Raw genomic sequence first — 18,806 nt, 5'->3', positions numbered from 1 at the left:
ATGGGGGTGGGGGGAGACCCAAGAACACTGGAAGTCCACACCATCCATAGCTTCTTTTCCCTTGGCTCCACCAGGTGCTGGTAAGAAAGATGAGAGGCAGGCTGGGAGGACTGGAGAGCCCCGTCATGATGCAGGCTGCAGGGCCTGACATGGTTTCAGGGTGGAACAGGCCCACCAAAAGGCACTCATCTGTGTTCTGGTCACTGTGTGGCCATGAGGTGGTGACTGGCCGCTGCCAGGGTATAAGCACAAGGCCACAGACCCTTCTGACTCAGGAAATGAGCAACTTCAGTCTCTGCCAAGACTTCTTATCTCCATCAGGAGGCAAAGGCCATCAGTGACTGCGGGTGAGGCAGGAGCCTCTTGTACACACTGGTCCCAGGTGAAGGGCTTTGCCTCTGGGGAAGAATAGAAGCTTGTCCACACCCTGCACCCTGCAGGAACTCGAAGGGGAGGCACTCTTGGACCTGCTTTTGCTGGAGATACACATTGATGTGGAGAAGAGGTCTACCATTGCCAGAAGAGGAGCAGCAACCTCAGATATGCCTAAAACTCTCCACTGACACAAGGCCAAGTTCAGCCACCTGCCCTTTCAGACCTGTGCTATAGACTCTTCTGTGATGACAGAAATGTTTTAAAACTGTGCTGTCTGATACAAGTGCCACAAGTTATGCATTCTATGAATCAGCCTTAATTTTGATTAAATTCCAATTCCATGTATTTACAATTAATTATAATTACATTTCCAATAGCCATATGTAGCTTGTGCCTAGGACACCACAGCTCCAGACCTGAACAAAGGCAGAGGCAGAATTTGCCCACCACTGGCCAAGGGCAGGAATGCTGGAAAGTTCCGTTTCAGAGGCTTAGGTACATCGCACCTGCCTCACTCTATTGCTTGAGCAAGAGAACCAAGAGAGCCTTCTGTCCCACTCACATCTCATGCTGAGTAACATATACTAGCAGACTGCAATTAGTAAAGGGACAATGACACAGAGAGAGAAATCTCTACTGTGGCAAAGGCATACAGCATCTGTTTGGTAGAGGAGAATTACTGTAGAAAACCCCTGAACATCCAGACTTCCCAGTAAGAATGTCAAAATTGCAGCCCACCATGAGAGAAGCTTAAAGCCCACAGTACCTATAGCAACAATAAAACCCAAAGATCATTCAACTATTGACTAGACTGGCTCAACCCCTTACATTAATGGCCTGGAAGAAAGAAAGGTATACCTATTTTTAGGTATAAATAATATTTAGCACTGAATATTTTTATTCAGTGCCTAATTACTGTGTGTAAAAGAATAGTAGATACTATTCTTTTACACACAGTAATTAGGCACTGAATAAAAATTTTGTGTGACATACAAAAAGCAACTCACCCAAACCCATTATCAACAGGCAGAACAGATAACACAACAAGATCAAAGGATGGCCCAGAGGGTGAAACTCTCAGACAATTTAAAACAACTATAATTAATGCGTTAAAGAATCCAACGAAAAGGTGGACAACATGCACAAACAAATGGGTAATTTTAACAGCAATGTGGAAGTAATTTTTTAAAAGCCAAATGGGAATATTAGAAGTGAAAAACATGGTATCGAAGACGAATTCCTTCAACAGGCAGACTGGTAACAACAGAGGTAAGATTCAGTGAAACTGAAATTATATGACACACAAGAAGAAGAAAACCATGTTTAAAAATCAAAAAGCAACAAAACAAAGCAAAAAGCAACCAGAAGAGAACTATCAAGAGCTATGGAATAACATCAAATGATCTAACACATGTATTCAAAATCTTCTAAGAAGAAGAAGGAAAGAAAGGGACCAAAGAAGTAATATTTAAAACATGAAGAGAGTTTTCCAAAACACAGCTATTAATAACAAACTGTAGATACAAGCAGGATGGATACAAAGAAAAATACATCCAGCCCAACATAGTATTAAAAACCAAAAATATGGAGAATATATACTACATTGGAAGAAATGGATAAAAGGACTTATGCTGCGGCCTCTCCATAAAAGACCAATGACTATTTAGCCTTTTAGTAAAATGTGGATTCTAGTTAAATTGTCTCCCACACTTGCAGCCCTTACTGGACCACTTAAACGATAACTGGAGTAAAAGCATTTTGTGTGCCCTCGCTAAGGCATCCGTGCAGTAACCACAGAATGCGAATCTGAGGATGAAGTCATGGCATGGCATTTTGTGCAGACTAACCAAAACTTCTCAGAGATGTAACTTGCTCAATAGTACAGTTTTTGTTGTTGTTCTTGTAGCGGAATTAAAATGATCTTTTGAAATAGGACAAAAAATCCCAGAATTAGAACTATTTAAATACTAAATGTAATGTGAGTACAAAACTGAAACTGATCTGTGTTACGGTCCAAATGTCATAATATCATTTTTATATTTGGTCCTATAAAACCCAAGTACTATTGGGAAAAGTATGAATTTGCATAGATTGTTCCTCTAGAACTTTTTTAAAAAGTCTCTTGGATCTTGATATTAATTAGATTGTATCAGTTGATAATCAGTTTTTGGAAAGCTGCACTAATATGCGAAGAATATCTGTATCCATTCAATGTTTAGGAAATGTAATTTCAAAACTAAAGCTGTCTGTGATAATATACAAATAATGCATGAAAAAGAATTAAGGAAGAGTTTGAGGCAAAACCTGAAAGGCTCAGATCTACTTACCCTGTTCCTCTGGAGTGCTCCACTAATTGTATGGGATTCTGTCTAAAATCTGGGTGCTTCTAGTTGAGGCCCTGTCAGGTGTTCCCTTAATCAAAGGCTGGGATTTGTTTTCTTTAGTGCTCGAGAGCTGTTAAGAAGTACCACCTGCACCTGGACACCTCCAGGCAGTTTCAGGATCCTGAGTCAATGCTCAAATATTCAAACGAACATGAGGCTTTTAAATTTGGGGTCGTTACTGTAGTTTGTTTAGTTTAAAAATACACAAGAAAGTATACCAGTCAGTAGAGTCAAAATATTTAAGTAAATGAAAGGCAAACATATGTACTAGGTAAGGGGGTTGACTCTCCAGCTGATCTGCTTGGGGGTTCCCATGTCAGTTGGGCTCCTTACTGACTTGTGCCCCAGTTTCTCACTTTTTAAAAGAGGGATCATAATAATATCTACCCTATAGAGGCCTCAAAGAATTTTTAAATTTATTAACAGGTTGCTATGAGATCTAAATTTTGGGAGGCTTCTTAAATGAATATGAGGATCCAGACAAGTATCTAGCATGGGATTAGTGGTCTTGTATTTATAACTATTTGTATTGGCCTCATTAATAAACTTTATATTAAAACAAAGTAAAAAACTAATTAACTGAATTGGAAATATCACACTCTCTTGAGAGGACCCAAAAGGTAATTTTTTCCTGCAGTGATTTTCTTCTGTCGTATAATCCTATCATCAGTAATCATGTGCGATAATATAGTTATGTACCCCATCAAGCCCAGATATTGGTTAATATCACTAGTTTGGCTGAGAAGAACCAGGGTCCCTTAGTTTGTGCGCTGGCATCTTTAAAACATCTTATTAACACCACTATGAAAACTGCACACATAAGATAACTTCCCAAGCTGAACTAAAAGTAATTTAAATCTCTTTAATAATGTTCAAGGTGAAATAAATATTTAAGTCATATCATTATAAGCAGTCATACTTGTCTAATCCTTTATTGTTTATGAAGTAATTTTATATTCAGTAAGTACTCCAATTACTAATATTCATATAATATAAATATGATGTTATAAACCAGAAGGAGAAACCTGCTATGGATTTGGTTTAATGAGTAGAGAAGCTGCCTCTGTCCTCCACCAGAAAGACAAAAAGAGTGATTTTCTTCACAAGACCTCCGGGGGTATCTTTTATGGCCTACAGAACTGAAGTGGAAGGCCAGAATATTATTATACTGGAAAGTCCATTATTATTATGTGTTTTCTCTAACGTTTTTATTTTATAGCTAAGGTAAAAAGTGAAATCCAGGAAAGGCTGAAATTAGAATTGCTCTTAGGGGATGAAGCAAGTCTCTTCAAAGCTGGAAAACATGTCATTTATGTACAGACAATAAGCACCTTTAAAAGGCCAGACTGAGAAGGAATGGGGTGGAAGATAATGCAGTGAAAAGAAGGGTAAAGCAAAATCAAGAACTATTCAAAACATCAAATTTCCAAGTGGAAAGTTCATATGAAGTATCTCACTGTGCCCTGAACAGAATAGTGAGTTAAGAAATGTAGCTGGATGGAGGGTAAGCTGCTCCCAGGTTTTTACGTAGCCGGCGAGGCACATGCTTGAGTTTGGGAAAGCCGTATGTAACAGAATGACAACAGTGCACTGAGAGGTGTTGACAAGCTAAAGAACACAGGGCACCCTTGGAAAAGAATGGAAGGCAATACCAGGAAGCACCCTGTGAAGCAGTGAGTTGTCCTTTCCTGTTTTCTGCCTCTTCCAAGAACTTACATTATTTTCAACATCTTTCTTGCAAATGTATTTGCCCATGGGTATTAAAGAGTGGTCACGTGCTTACAGACGCCTCTATTCAAGAATGTTCCTATTACTGGCAAACGCTCTGTGAGGCAGCATCTTTTATACTTTTCCGTCTTAAAACGCTGCGATCTATTTGCAGTTTGCCATTTATAATTCCTGTTACTCCTAAGCACTTATTCCTAATCCAAACAATGGGGACCCATTTGGAGTTTGGACTTTTGCTTATTTCATTATTTTGTCTTTTTTTTTAGAATTGATCCCCAAATGTCCATCATAAATACAAACATATAATTTTAGATATATCATTTTTATTTTCTCAAGTTAAATGTCTTCTCAAAAAAACTAAGTATAGTTTTATAATAAATATTAATGAGACAGAAAATCATCTTACCCTGGTGTGAGTCCGAATATGCATCTTCAGTCCATCATTTTTACTGAATCCTTTTTCACAATAAGGGCACTGATAGGGACGCTCACCTGCAAAGGAAGTCTTCAAGTCAGAAAAAAGTAAACCAGCAAAGCAAGCACTGCCATCACTCCCTCAACTTGTAGCCTCATCACCACATACACTCTTGGCACTGCCAAAAAGAGGCTCCCTGCACACCTGGGCTGACACCATGGGGGCTTCGGCATAATGGACCATGCCTTCCCCTCCTGTGGAGAGAGACTGAGCCGCAGAGAGGGACTGAGCCCAGAGTGTGTTTCAATATTGGCCAGGAGCAGGCTTCCTGCGTATTCCTTTTATTTATTTTTATTTATTTTTTTAAAAGACTTTATTTATTTGAGAGAGGGAGTGATTGAGAGAGCACAAAAGCAAGGGCAGAGGAGAGGCAGAGGGAGAAGCAGACTCCCCTGCTGAGCAGGGAGTCTGACACGGGGCTTGATGCCAGGACACTGAGATCATGACCTGAGCAGAAGACAGATGCAAAACCAACTGAGCCAGCCAGGTGCCCTGGCATATTCCTTTCAATACTTGAGCCCAAATTAAATCTCCTGATTTTTAGAATCTCTTAAAAGGATTTTACATTAATCCATTCATTCTGTCACCGTACTACTCACTTCAGGGGTCTTTAATTGGTTCACTGATTCTTTGTTTTAAAAACAAAGACTTCATATTCTCTCTCAGTTGGGGTGATGAGTTTCAAAAGAATTTCACATACTGATGCAGGTTAAACAGAACCACTGGCAGTTTAATAATTGATCCATATCTGCTAATGTAGCTGAGTCTCTTGTATCTAGAGGTCATTATTTAGAAAAGAGCCATGCCATTTTTTTTTTAAAACAAGTAAACATACACATCACATTAAAAAAATTCTATTATGAAACAGCAAAAATGTGACAAAATTTAGTCTCTAGGAGGAATCTGAAGTTACCCTCTAGTCAAAGCCTAATTATTTAGGAAGAACAGTAACTCAAGTCACTACTTATTCTTTATTCTCTCATTTAGCAATGCACTTAACACTGCAGGACGCTGGACGCTGCAATCAAAGACGTAAAACTTCCTGTATGCCTTTCCTTTCCCTCCAGGACAGGGCTTTTCACAAGCAGCAGGTGTTAGTCCTTTATTCCTTCGGGTCCCATTTGATCCTTATTCTTGTTCAATCTGGGTATCACTCACATTACTCCAGCTAACTCCCCTATCAGGTCAACAATGAACTCCTTGTTGCTCCAATGGTCACTTTTCATTGCAGTCTTCCTGGACCTCTCCCTTGTCCTTGACACTGCTTCATAAGATGACAGTGCCATTCTTGAGGAGCCTTGCTATATGAACTGTGTGTTTTCAGCAGTAACATCACGGGGCAGCAACTATACAGAGGCCCCAGCACAGCTGCATTTTCCCAGCCTGTCCCTGAGAGGGAGCACCCAGGACTCTCGCCTTGAACTGGGCACTGTAAAATGATGACAACTACCCAAAATGGAAATAAATAAACCAATAAACAAATAAAGTTACAATGGCAGTATAGATACAGGACTCCTTAAAGAACTATCTAGACTTGCCAACTTCTTCATGATATAAAAATCAACATTTATACTAGGTCAGTAGAACTGGAAATTTTGACCTTATTATAATCACCACCCTAGGAAGGTGTTTCTTCATTGTCAGAAGAATAAGGTGTGTAGAGTCCAGCTTATTTGAAAAAAAATTGAAAGTATAATCTTATTCTAACACTGAGTTGATAATATATATTTATCTTAATTCCAGACCTCTCTGTTGAGACCCAGTCTTGAGACAGCCATATGTCAACCAGGTATCTTCATTTGGATATTCCATAAACAGCTGAAATACAGCATTCTGAATTCATGTCTTCAACTTCTGATCCTGAATATCCTGCATATCCTGCCCTGATTAGTTATACCACACTCACCCGATTACCGAGTAAGACACTTAGCCCTCCAACTTCTTTTTACTCACTGTCCTCTACATGGCAGTCTCTAAGTCATACTGACTGCCCTTCTCTGCTATTTCTAGAATTCTCCTTGAGGATGTGATAAAAATGAAAATAATATTAACAGCAGTAGCAACAGCATTGACAGTAGAAGAGGTAGCAACAACTCTCATTTATTGAATTCTTGACCATCTAACCTTTACCATGCATACCCCCCTCACAAAGAAAGAACTGAAACATACAGCTAAATGCTAATGCTGATGGTGGTAACTCCTGAATCACAGAATTCCAAATAGTTTTTTTTTTTTTACTTCCTTCTTCATAAAGTATGAAGAGCAAAGTAGTCTTTTACATTTTCAAAGTTTGTTTTATTCTAGTGATAATGAAGAATACTAAATGTGTATTTAATAAGTCAATCAACAAATCAAATCTAGGTTACAAATAAAGCATGCTAAAAACAGTAAAGTGGTTTACACTACAAAAAGTCATTTCAAAAAATTTTCTAGCAAGCCTAATATCATCTAATATTCATGGCTATTCTCTCTGTAAAGCTTTAGGTGTTTTCTTGCTCTCCAAATACCAATAGAATAGCCAGCAAACACAAATCAAAGACTCATAGTCATCAGGTGAATTTTATGTTAATTAAGCCTTATACCAGGTTATTATTTTCTTTCATAATAGCTAAAATGATTAAGCAAGGAAAGAGATATAGTTAAGAAATTTTAGAGAATGGAGCATAACAAATCCATTCCCTACTTTACCTAGTGTCATAATATAGAAATTTTCTCTATAGACATGAAAACGTTAACTTTTGTTAGAAGCATAGATTTTCTCCTTTTTTTAGAATCTGATTGTCCTGAATTTGAATAATACTTGTCCTCTTTCTAGTTATAACTCTGGGGAAGTTATTCAACCTCACTGAACCTCTGAAAAATGGGATAAATTGTATCTATCTCATAGGGACAGTGACCATATATTCAGGTTTGCCTAAGGCAGTCAGGTTATGCTGGTTATCCCAGAAAAATGATTAACAGTACTCCATTCACTTTCACCAGTGTCCCAATTAGGACAATAAAAATACCCAGTTAACTATTATGGTTTGAACTATGTCCTTCCATTCATATGTTGAAATCCTAACCTTCTCCCTTCAAAATGTGTCCCTGGAAATGCTATTTGAGTAATGGAGTTCCCTACTCTCATCTGATTGGCATCCTTATAGGAAGAGGGCCATGCGAAGACAGGGACACACACAGAGGATGTCATATAAAGAGCACAGCGATGCTGCCACAAGGCAAAAAACTACCAGAAGCCAGGCCCTACACAGATTCTTCCCTAGTGCCTTCAGAGGAAGTGTGACCCTGCCCACAGCTTGATCTCTGACTTCAAGTCCTCTGAATCCTGAGACGACAAACCATTGTTTAGCTACTCAGTTTGTGGTACTTTGTGACAGCAGTTGTAGCAAACTAATACAGTCACCCGATTCACGATGTTAGCTATTATTATTTTCAGAAAGGTATGTCTACCTCTCTGCTGCCCATGAGGCCTATGCAAACTACCCAGAGGGAAACTGGTACCTCTAGAGGACTGAACTTCTGTCCCATCCCTACTCCAACTATGAGATCCAGTGATACTGAGCTGGTATGTTTGGGAAACTTGAGGAAGTCCAACTTTACTCATTCATTCTACTCTCCCAGAACAGAACTCCAGTTTTAAAGGATGTCCCTGGGTAAATGGCTTTGATAAACAAAATGCACTTGAAATCTAGAGTGTGTGGTTTAAAAATCAGCCCATACTGTACATGAAACTGCTACATTCTTTACCCATTTGGTTGGAGCACCTTTGCAGGAATCCTGCCCTTAAGACTCTGAGGACAGATTCTCAGTCCCACAGAATCTGAAGCTGCAGGTTACCCGTGTAAGTCAACATGCTAATAACTAATAAAGTCATTCGCCTAATTTTCCTATACTAAAAGAAGCTGTTATTCTTACTTTTTTTTCACATTATGCATATGATACCTTCCTTCATTATTTCAAATTACTGTGATGAATAATCTCTGGGAAACACTTTTGTCTACACATAAAATTATTCTGGAGCAAACAGTGACCAATCTTCAATTTGAGTTAACCCTGAGAATATAAATCTTTCTTTCTTACTTGAACACCCCCAGTATATAGGTTCTGACGTGCAATATGAAGCAAATCCAAGGAACTACTATTTTTTTTTAAAGATTTCATTTATTTATTTATTTGAGAGATAGGGAGAGTGTGTGTGTATGTGAGTGACAGGAGGGGCAGAGGGAGAGGAAGCAGCCTCCCTGCTAAGCAAGGAGCCTGACATGGGCTTGATCTCATGACCCTAAGATCATGACCTGAGCTGAAATCAAGAGTCAGATGTTTAACTGACTGAGCCACCCAGGTGCCCCCCAAAACTACTATTTTTTTAATATCTCTGATAGATTTATATATTGTCTTCATTTTGCTCAGGCTAATTAAAATGTTCAAATTTTGACTAACCTGAATATTAATTAATCTAGGAATTAGCTGAAAATTATAGCTAAAAAACAATCTAAATGGAAATAATAGCTGAAACATATAGAACCTCTGTTCTGTTCAGAATGCCTAATGTGCATTAGCAATTTTAATTCTTGCAACCTTATGATCTAGGTATTCTATTCCTAGTTACAAATGAAGAAAGTAAGCCACTGAAGGGATAAGTACTTTGCTCAGGATGACATAGCTATAAAGTGGTGGAATCAGAGTTTTAACCCTTAACTCTTATGTCATTACATAAATTAAAAAAATCAGAGTTTTAACCCTTAACTCTTATGCCATTACATAAATTAAAAATATGGCTAGTATTTTGCATAAATTAGATTAGCCTTTCTAAAGTTTTTGACAAAAACTCGGCTTCTTGTAATAGCAGTTAACATTAACCAGATCTTTCTGGCTGGTAAATTCAAGCATCATTTTACTTATCAAAGCTCTTCAAGAAAAAATAGGGGGCAGGTCAGGAATGTGTGTTGTCTCAAAGCAGGTCCCAAGTGAATGCAAATACTAACACAATATAAAGCTGTGTATTGAGAACTATATATAGGTAGACACCTTCAATATTTAGAAGGTAAATACAATACTGGCAAATATCTATGAGATTTAACTACCAATAGTCAAATTTAATGACCATAGTAGCACAAATAATACTGATGTGTACATAATGGCAAAATATTTTTCACTTAACTAAGGAAAATAGATGAGTTCTTTGCAATTGCTTTTTTCTTTAAATTACATTCTGACACCAAGCATTAAAATCCACTCGTGTTTTCTTCAAACATACCAAGGAACAAACAGAAGCACTGATGGCGATTGTAGAAGGTTAATTTTAAGTTGATTTCCAAAGATACCCCAAAGTGGATACTCCATGAAGCTACTTTAGTCATGTATTAAATATTTTTTGAGCACATATCCTCTTCTCATTACTGTCCTGGGCTTTGGGAATGCAGCTGCAAATAGACCACAAAGTCACTGTGTTTTCGATTTTGCTAGTGTAGTGAGAAAGACAAGAAAAAGTAGAGAAAAACCCCAAGATTTTCAGATACTGATAAACTACATGAAGAAAATAAAACAAGGAGATTGGTTTAAGGAAGACCTCTAAGGGAGTGGGCCTAAGGACTGAGCTAAGGTTGTTGTGAAAGGCAAAAACAGTAAGTGAATACCAATGCCAATCCTTGATGTTAACTTCATATGACTGAAGCACACTCTTTTTTTTTTTTTTTTAAACTCTTCATATTTGAATTAGAATTATTTAAGCTTACTGGGCTTGAAATAAGCGCATCCAAATTCTCACTGCTGGCATACCTGAGATGGGAGTAGCTTAAAAGTATTTGAAATGTGTGGGGAGGAGTGTAAAAAATGTCCAGAAAAGAGCTCCAGACAACTGGAGATGGCCTTCTAGATGCAGCTAGTGATAATGAGAGGGGACACCAGGATGCCACATGGAACACCTTATAGAGTCCAGGCTGGCCCTAAAACAAGTTACCCAACTTGAGTCTTTGTAGAAGAAAATGCACTACAACAACCACCATCTGGTGGCAAATATAACTAAAAACAATTGGAAAAAGCAGATTCTAGTTTAATATATGCCATTAGAACAATGATTTATTGATGTTACCATTGTTTTATGAAATATAATTTCAATTAAAGACATCAGAAAGAACTCTAACCTTCACCAAGGGACTAACATATTAATTTTGAAACAGAATCTTAAAATGCATGAAGGGAGTACACATTAGCATTCATCTCCATGAGAAAAGGATCTTAAAGCCAAGCATCATTGACTACCCATCTATTGCTCCAAACTAATTCAACGTTCAACATCTTCACCCAAATTTTTTCTTAAGATCTATATTTATGTTATATGAAATTAATAAAACAAAATCTTGCAAACCTTGATATTCTTAAATTAGCACCTGGATTTGATTTAAGAAATAAACTTGACCACTCTATAAAGGGGATCAGAGATCAAATTTTGTTTCAAGCTACTAAACATATTGAATACAACACATTTAGCAATAATGACCATGATCAACCTTGAAAATTAAAAAGTGTTAAAATGACTAATGGTTAAAATGATAAATTTTATGTTCTGCTTATTTTACCACAATTTTAAAAGAGAAGTGTAATGCCAACGAGCCCTATGCTTTGAAAGACTTTGTACAAGCAGAAAAGCTTCGATATGTAATGTAAACATTTTAAGAGATTTTGACTAAAATAAAATAGATTATTTTCAGAAAACAGTTAAATAATTTCAACTTTTATTTTGTCAACACATGTTTAAAACCTGTAAGATTTCAGAAAGCTCTCATAGTTTTCTAAAAAGAGAAAAAGATATGTACTACAGAAAACGTAATTTAAGATGGAATAAAATTAAACTCTCACTTTCAATGACTCCAAGTTAAATAATGTTTAAATAATTAAATTAAATAAGATTTAAATATTTTGAAGCCAGAGTTTTACTTTTTACATTGAGTTTTCCAACAAAAATCAATTTTGGAGAGGGCAATTTTCACCTTGAAAGTGTGTGTTTCATGAAAAGTAAGACGGTTCCATGTTGTTGAACTTCAAAATACAAGCTTTATATAGGAATTCTTTACAACGTTAAATTTGTCTTCCACAATATCATGAGACTGGCTTGTTTTGCTTTTGTTGACTAAGGAAATTGTTACAAGATATCAAAGTGACTTATTCTAAATAAAAATGAAACAAAAATGTAATGGGGCAAGCATCAACCAATCACTTTTCCAATTTCACCATTCCAGTTCCACCATTCCAATCCCCTCAATTTATGGAGCATCTAATAAACTAAAACTACACCACAGAGAGAAGTGAAATGCTACCCTGACAGATGGGAGTAGCTCAAGTTCTTCTTGGCACTTTTCTATCATTTGAAATACTTCTTTTTTCCTTCTGTAGCAAAAAGAGCCATGAAACCCCACTCACCTCACTGAACCTCACACTGTAACTCTTAGAATTCTCCTATTAATCAAATCCTGCAAAAATCTCACTTGATCTGAAGAAATTAAGTCCAAGGACACTGTCTTTGAAAGAAAAACAAAGTCTGAACTTGACATTTTCTTCTTGAGTATTTACAGAGATACTCTATTTTTAAAAGTTTAAAGAGTTTACTATTAGAAGGAAATGAGCAATAGAATATAAAAATAAAAATTTACTAAATGCGGAGATCTTTACTTCTCAAAATACTTTTGCCACCTGAATCAAAACAAATCAAGTCTTTTTTTTTTTTTTAATGCAAGGTTCTATGAGTTTTTTTTTTACAAAAAAAAAAGTAAAGTAAAAGATGCAGTCTTTTCCTTAAGAATCTTACAGTTAACAGTATCCATCCCTCACTTCTGAAAAGAAGCTCAAATAAAAAGCCATAACTATTTATGGGTTGAAGGTAAAATAAAAACTGAGTTTTATAGATGTAAACAAAATAGAATACATGACACAGAATAAAAAAGGACATGAGTTAAAGAATAATTAGAAATATATAATTAGGGGCGCCTGGGTGGCTCAGTGGGTTAAACCTTTGCCTTTCAGCTCAGGTCATGGTCTCAGGGTCCTGGGATCGAGCCCCACATCTGGCTCTCTGCTAGGCGGTGAGCCTGCTTCCCCCTCTCTCTGCCTGCCTCTCTGCCTACTTGTGATCTCTCCTCCCTCTGTCAAATAAATAAATAAAATCTTAAAAAAAAAAAAAGAAATATATAATTAGCTAGGAAAAGAAAGTCAAAGACTCCTGACTCAAGGCTTCAGTCGACCAGGTGTATAAATGATACCCATCACATGTGATTTGTCTGAGGAAGCACACCACCTTTACAAAGTCCTTCATGAGCACACCAACAGAAGCAAAGGGGACTGCTTCACAAACAGGAGAAACATCTGAACGATCCATACACTAGCAAAGTTTTTAATGTTCTGACAAAGAAAGAAAAACTCCTACATGAGTTCTCCCTAATACTGTGTAAAGGGACACTGTAAGGTAGGTAAGGAGAGAAAGGGAAGGTAATTACTGATTTGGTTTTTTTGGTAGGCAGTCAGACTTCAGTGGGAAAACTAATCCTTTCACCCAGCAGTTCCCCGTGTTTAGGAATTTCTACCAGAAGTTTTATTTAGCCCCATATTTATGAGCATAGTTTGGGAACAGTGATCCTGGGGTGAAGTTCTCTCAGAAGCTGCATTTGGAGGGGCTTTCTGTTAACAGTGCAGGCAAGGAACAATCAAGAGTATATAACTTTGAGCAGCAGGAAGCCCTGAACTCTCCTTACCTCCAAACTAGAAAAGGAATAAAACCTTCTCCAGCCCTGATGCACACTTTGGAGTCGTGGGAAAACAACACACAGAAAAGTTGGTCGCAGGGGAGAAAATGGTAGCAATGGCAAGAGGAAGCTAGTATCAGAGGAAACTCTTGTACTTTCCCTAAACTAAAGGACAATGTTGGTATTCCAAATTTAACAGAGGTAACTATATAATATTAGGTAGTAATGGATTAATAGATAAAGCTGCTGAGATACAGTTCATGAAACTGGGCCACTTCCATTTTTTAGGAACTCAGTTTAAAAAAAAGGGGGGGGGGGAACAAAATGGCAGAGGACTAGCAGACTGAAATAAAATCAAGGTCCTAGCAGTTCAGCTAGATAGTTATCAAGCCATTCCAAACACCTACAAACTCAACAGGAGATATAAGAGAAGAAGAGCAGCAATTCTAGAAACAGAAAATATGTAAGGCACATAACTAGAGGTGCCTCCACAGGGTGCGGCCCAGAATAAAGATGGCGCCGGCTTGCCGTCTCTTCCGGCCAACAAGGCGCCAATTTCACAGTTTCGGTTCCTGAAACCTATGGCACTTCCTCCTCTCGCCCGACACGCCTTACCCAGCAACTGCTACTTGGCATAATCTTATTGGCTCTTCCCCCTCTGTCCTCACTTCCCTTCTGCTGCTCTATATAAGGTGTGCCCCCGCACAATAAAGTGAGATCCTGCTTCGACAGATCCCCCGAGCCCGGTGTCTTCTGTGGGTGCGTTCCGGGTTCGCGACACTCGCCATCCCACTCAGCCCCAAGGAGAGGCCTCCGGCTGGCCCGGGCGCCTCCTCCCCTCGGCGGGGAGCCCAACAAAAATAGACCACTTTCTGAAAGGTGAGACATGTGAAGAAGTGAATCTGAAACAACTGGAAGATAGACCGTTGGCAGAGGGGGCAGCTTCCAGCAAGTGGTGGAGAAGCAGAGCACAAAATCAGAACTTTTAGAAGTCTGCTCCATTGAGGGACATCGCCCCAGAGGCTAAGCTGGGGTAGAGCCCTGGTGGGGACAGTGTTGTCTCAGGACCCATGAGGTAACAGAAAGACCGGGGGTGTCTGAGTGTGCCAGAACTCCCAGGTATCAGAGAGTGGAAGCTGACTACAGAGAAGGAGCCAAGGAGAAAGCTCTCAGCTTGGGGCTACCTTAAACTATGATCGAAGGCACAGTGGGCCACTGCACTTCAAGCAGAGAACCCCAAAAGTGGCAGATCTGGAGAGACTCCTCCTTCCTCCTCCAGGAGGAGCAGCACAGGAGCACAAGGCAGGAATCTGCTGGGTTTGGAGACTCCAAATGGGGCAGTGTGCCAGAGACAGAAATACTCGGTCACAGGCTGGGTGAGAACAGAGTGCGCAGGAGACCAGTGAGACCGGAGGGATTGACTGCTTTTTCTGAGGGTGCACTGAGGACTGGGGTCCTGAGCTTTTGGCTCTTCCAGGCCAGAGACTGGGAGGCCACCATCTTCATTCCCATTCTCCAAAGCTGAATGGAAAGTGTTCAGGGAACAAAAGCTCTCGAGAGTGAACCCACTCAGATTACTTAGCCTGGCCCTGAGCAAGGGGAGTGCAATTCTGCCTCAGGCGAAGACATTTGAGAATCACTGCAACAGGGCCCTCCCCCAGAAGATCAGCAAGAACATCCAGCCAAGACCAAGTTCACCGATTAATGAAAACTGTGGAATGCCAGAGCTGGGGAAAACCACATACAGAATTCACAGCTTTTTCCCCTTTAGTCTTGCAAAGTTAAATATTTTTAATTTTATTTTTTTCTTATTCTATTTTTTTAACTTTTCCTCTTTCCTCTTTCAATGTTTTTTATAAATAGTTTATCTTAACAATACCTTTAAAAAAAACTTTTTAAATTTTCATTATTATACACATAGTTTATCCCTTTATTGTGTTTAACCTTATTTTTGATATACATATACTTCTTTTTCTTTAAAATTTAGGGATACAATTTCTTCTAATACATCAAAATATACCGTAAATCTAGCACATGGCTTTGTACTAGTCTTCAGCCTGATCACATTCTCTCCTTTTTTTTCCTTTTTCTTTCTTCTTTTTTTCTTTTTCCAGCCAACTTATCAATTCTTTCTTAGAATCTTTCTTTAATTTTTATCTTTACAATCGTATTCCATCCCTTCATTGTGTTTACCCTTATTGTTGTATATATGTGTTTTTTGTTCTTTAAAATTTGGGGAGATACTTTCTTCTAAGAGAACAGAATACACTCAAAATCAAGTGGGCAGCTCTGTTCTATCCAACAGTCTAAAATATATCCATACATATTTTATAAATATTTTTAATTTTCTCATTATTATTTTTCCCACTTTCTTCTCCCCCCAGTTTTGGGGTCTCTTCAGATTTGGTTAACATACATTTTTCTGGGGTCTTTGTAAGCCTTTTAGTATTTTATTCTCTCATTCATATATTCCTCTCTGGATGAAATGACAAGGCAGAAAAACTCACCACAAAAAGAAAGAACAAGAGGCAGTACCAATGGCTAAGGACCTAATCAATATGGACATTGGTAATACATCAGAACTAGAGTTCACAATGATGATTATCAAGGTGCTGACTGGGCTCGAAAAAGGCATGGAAGATATGAGAGAATCCCTTTCTGGAGAAATAAAAGCCCTTTCTGGAGAAACAAAAGTACTAAAATCTAACCAAGTTGAAATAAAAAAAGCTATTAATGAGGCACAATAAAAAATGGAGGCTCTTACTGCTAGGATAAATGAGACAGAAGAATTAGTGATATAGAAGACCAAATGATGGAGAAAAAAGAAGCTAAGCAAAAGAGAGACAAACAAGTACTGGATCACAAGGAGAGAATTTGAGAGATAAGTAATACCATAAGATGAAACAATATTAGAATAATTAGGATTCCAGAAGAAGAAAGAGAGAGGGGGGCAGAAAGTATATTGGAGCAAATCATAGTACAGAATTTCCCAAATATGACAAAGGGAACAAGCATCAAAATCCAGGAGGCAAGAGAACCCCCCTCAAAATCAATAAAAATACATTCACACCCCGTCATCTAAAAGTAAAACTTACAATTTTTAGTGACAAAGAGAAAATCCTGAAAGCGGCTTGGGACAAGTCCATAACATACAATGGTAGAAATATTAGATTGGCAGCGGACTTATCCACAGAGACCTGGCAGGCCAGAAAGAACTGGCATGATATATTCAGAGCATTAAATGAGAAAAATATGCAGTCAAGAATACTATATCCCCCTAGGTTTTCTTTGAAAATAGAAGGAGAGATAAAAAGCTTCCAGGACAAACAAAAATTACAAGAATTTTCAAACACCAAACCAACACATACAGGAAATATTGAAAATGTTCCTCTAAGCAAAGAGAGAGACTAAAAGCAGTAAACCAGAAAGGAAGAGTGACAATATACAGTAACAATCACCTTATAGGCAATACAATGGAAATAAATTCACATCTTTCAATAGTTACCCTGAATGCAAATGGGCTAAATGCCCCAATAAAAAGACACAGGGTAGGGGCACCTGGGTGGCTCAGAGTGTTAAGCCTCTGCCTTCGGCTCAGGTCATGGTCTCAAGGTCCTGGGATGGAGCCCCATGTCAGGCTCTCTGCTCAGCGGGGAGCCTGTTTCCCCCCTTCTCTCTGCCTGTCTCTCTGCCTACTTGTGATCTCTCTGTGTGTGTCAAATAGATAAATAAAATCTTAAAAAAAAAAAAAAAGACACAGGGTATCAAAATGGATATAAAAACAAGACCCATTGATATGCTGTCTACAAGAAACTCATTTTAGACCCAAAGACACATCCTAATTGAAAGTGAGGGGATGGAAAACAATTTACCATGCATATGGACATCAAAAGCAAGCTGGGGTCGCAATCTTTATATCAGATAAATTAGATTTTAAGCCAAAGCCTATAATAAAAGATGAGGAAGGACACAATATCATACTTAAAGGATCAATCCAACAAGAAGATCTAACAATTGGAAATATCTATGCCCCTAACAAGGGAGCAGCCAATTATATAAACAAATGAATAACAATATCAAAGAAACACAACAGTAATACAATAATAGTAGGAGACTTTAACAGCCCCCTCACTGAAATGGACAGATCATCCAAGCAGAAGATCAACAAGGAAATAAAGGCCTTAAATGACACACTGGACCAGATGGACATCACAGATATATTCAGAACATTCAATCCCAAAGCCAAAAAATACACATTCTTCTCTAGTGCACATGGAACATTCTACAGAAGATATCACATCCTGGGTCACAAATCAGGTCTCAACTGGTACCAGAATATTGGGATCACTCCCTGAATATTTTCAGACCACAATGCTCTGAAACTAGAACTCAATCACAAGAGGAAAGTTTGGTATCTTCTTTGCAGAAATGTCTGTTCATGTCTTCTGCCCATTTCTTGATTAGATTATTTGTTCTTTGGGTGTTGAGTTTGATAAATTCTTTATAGATTTTGGATACTAGCCCTTTATCTGATATGTCATTTGCAAATATCTTCTCCCATTCTGTCAGTTGTCTTTTGGTTTTGTTAACTGTTTCCTTTGCTGCGCAAAAGCTTTTGATATTGATGAAGTCCCAATAGTTCATTTTTGCTCTTGCTTCCCTTGTCTTTGGCGATGTTCCTAGGAAGAAGTTGCTGCAGCTGAAGTCAAAGAGGTGTTTTCTGTGTTTTCCTCAAGGATTTTGATGGATTCCTTTCTCACATTGAGGTCTTTAATCCATTTTGAGTCTATTTTTGTGCGTGGTGTAAGTAAATGGTCCAATTTCATTTTTCTGCATGTGGCTGTCCAATTTCCCCAACACCATTTGTTGGAGAGATTGTCTTTTTACCATTGGACATTCTTTCCTGCTTTGTCGAAGATTAGATGACCACAGAGTTGAGGGTCAATGTCTGGGCCCTCTATTCTGTTCCATTGATCTATGTGTCTGTTTTTGTGCCAGTACCATACTGTCTTGATGATGACAGCTTTGTAATGGAGTTTGAAATCCAGAATTGCGATGCCACTAGCTTTGGCTTTCTTTTTCAATGTTCCCGTAGCTATTTGGGGTCTT

General features: G+C 38.2%; 1 protein-coding gene across 1 annotated transcript in view; it reads right to left on the bottom strand.

Annotated features, from left to right (window-relative positions):
- PRDM5 (PR/SET domain 5) overlaps window positions 1-18,806 on the bottom strand; it is a 217,792-nt gene that overhangs the window by 39,995 nt on the left and 158,991 nt on the right. The window contains exon 14 of the mRNA XM_082728454.1: window positions 4,894-4,979. Coding sequence (XP_082584580.1) covers window positions 4,894-4,979 — 86 coding nt within the window. The remainder of the gene's footprint in view (window positions 1-4,893; window positions 4,980-18,806) is intronic.

Source organism: Mustela nivalis (genome assembly GCF_964662115.1).
Source record: "Mustela nivalis genome assembly, chromosome: 4".
Classification (NCBI taxonomy): Eukaryota; Metazoa; Chordata; class Mammalia; order Carnivora; family Mustelidae; genus Mustela; species Mustela nivalis.
This window is presented reverse-complemented; position numbering and strand designations above follow the sequence as displayed.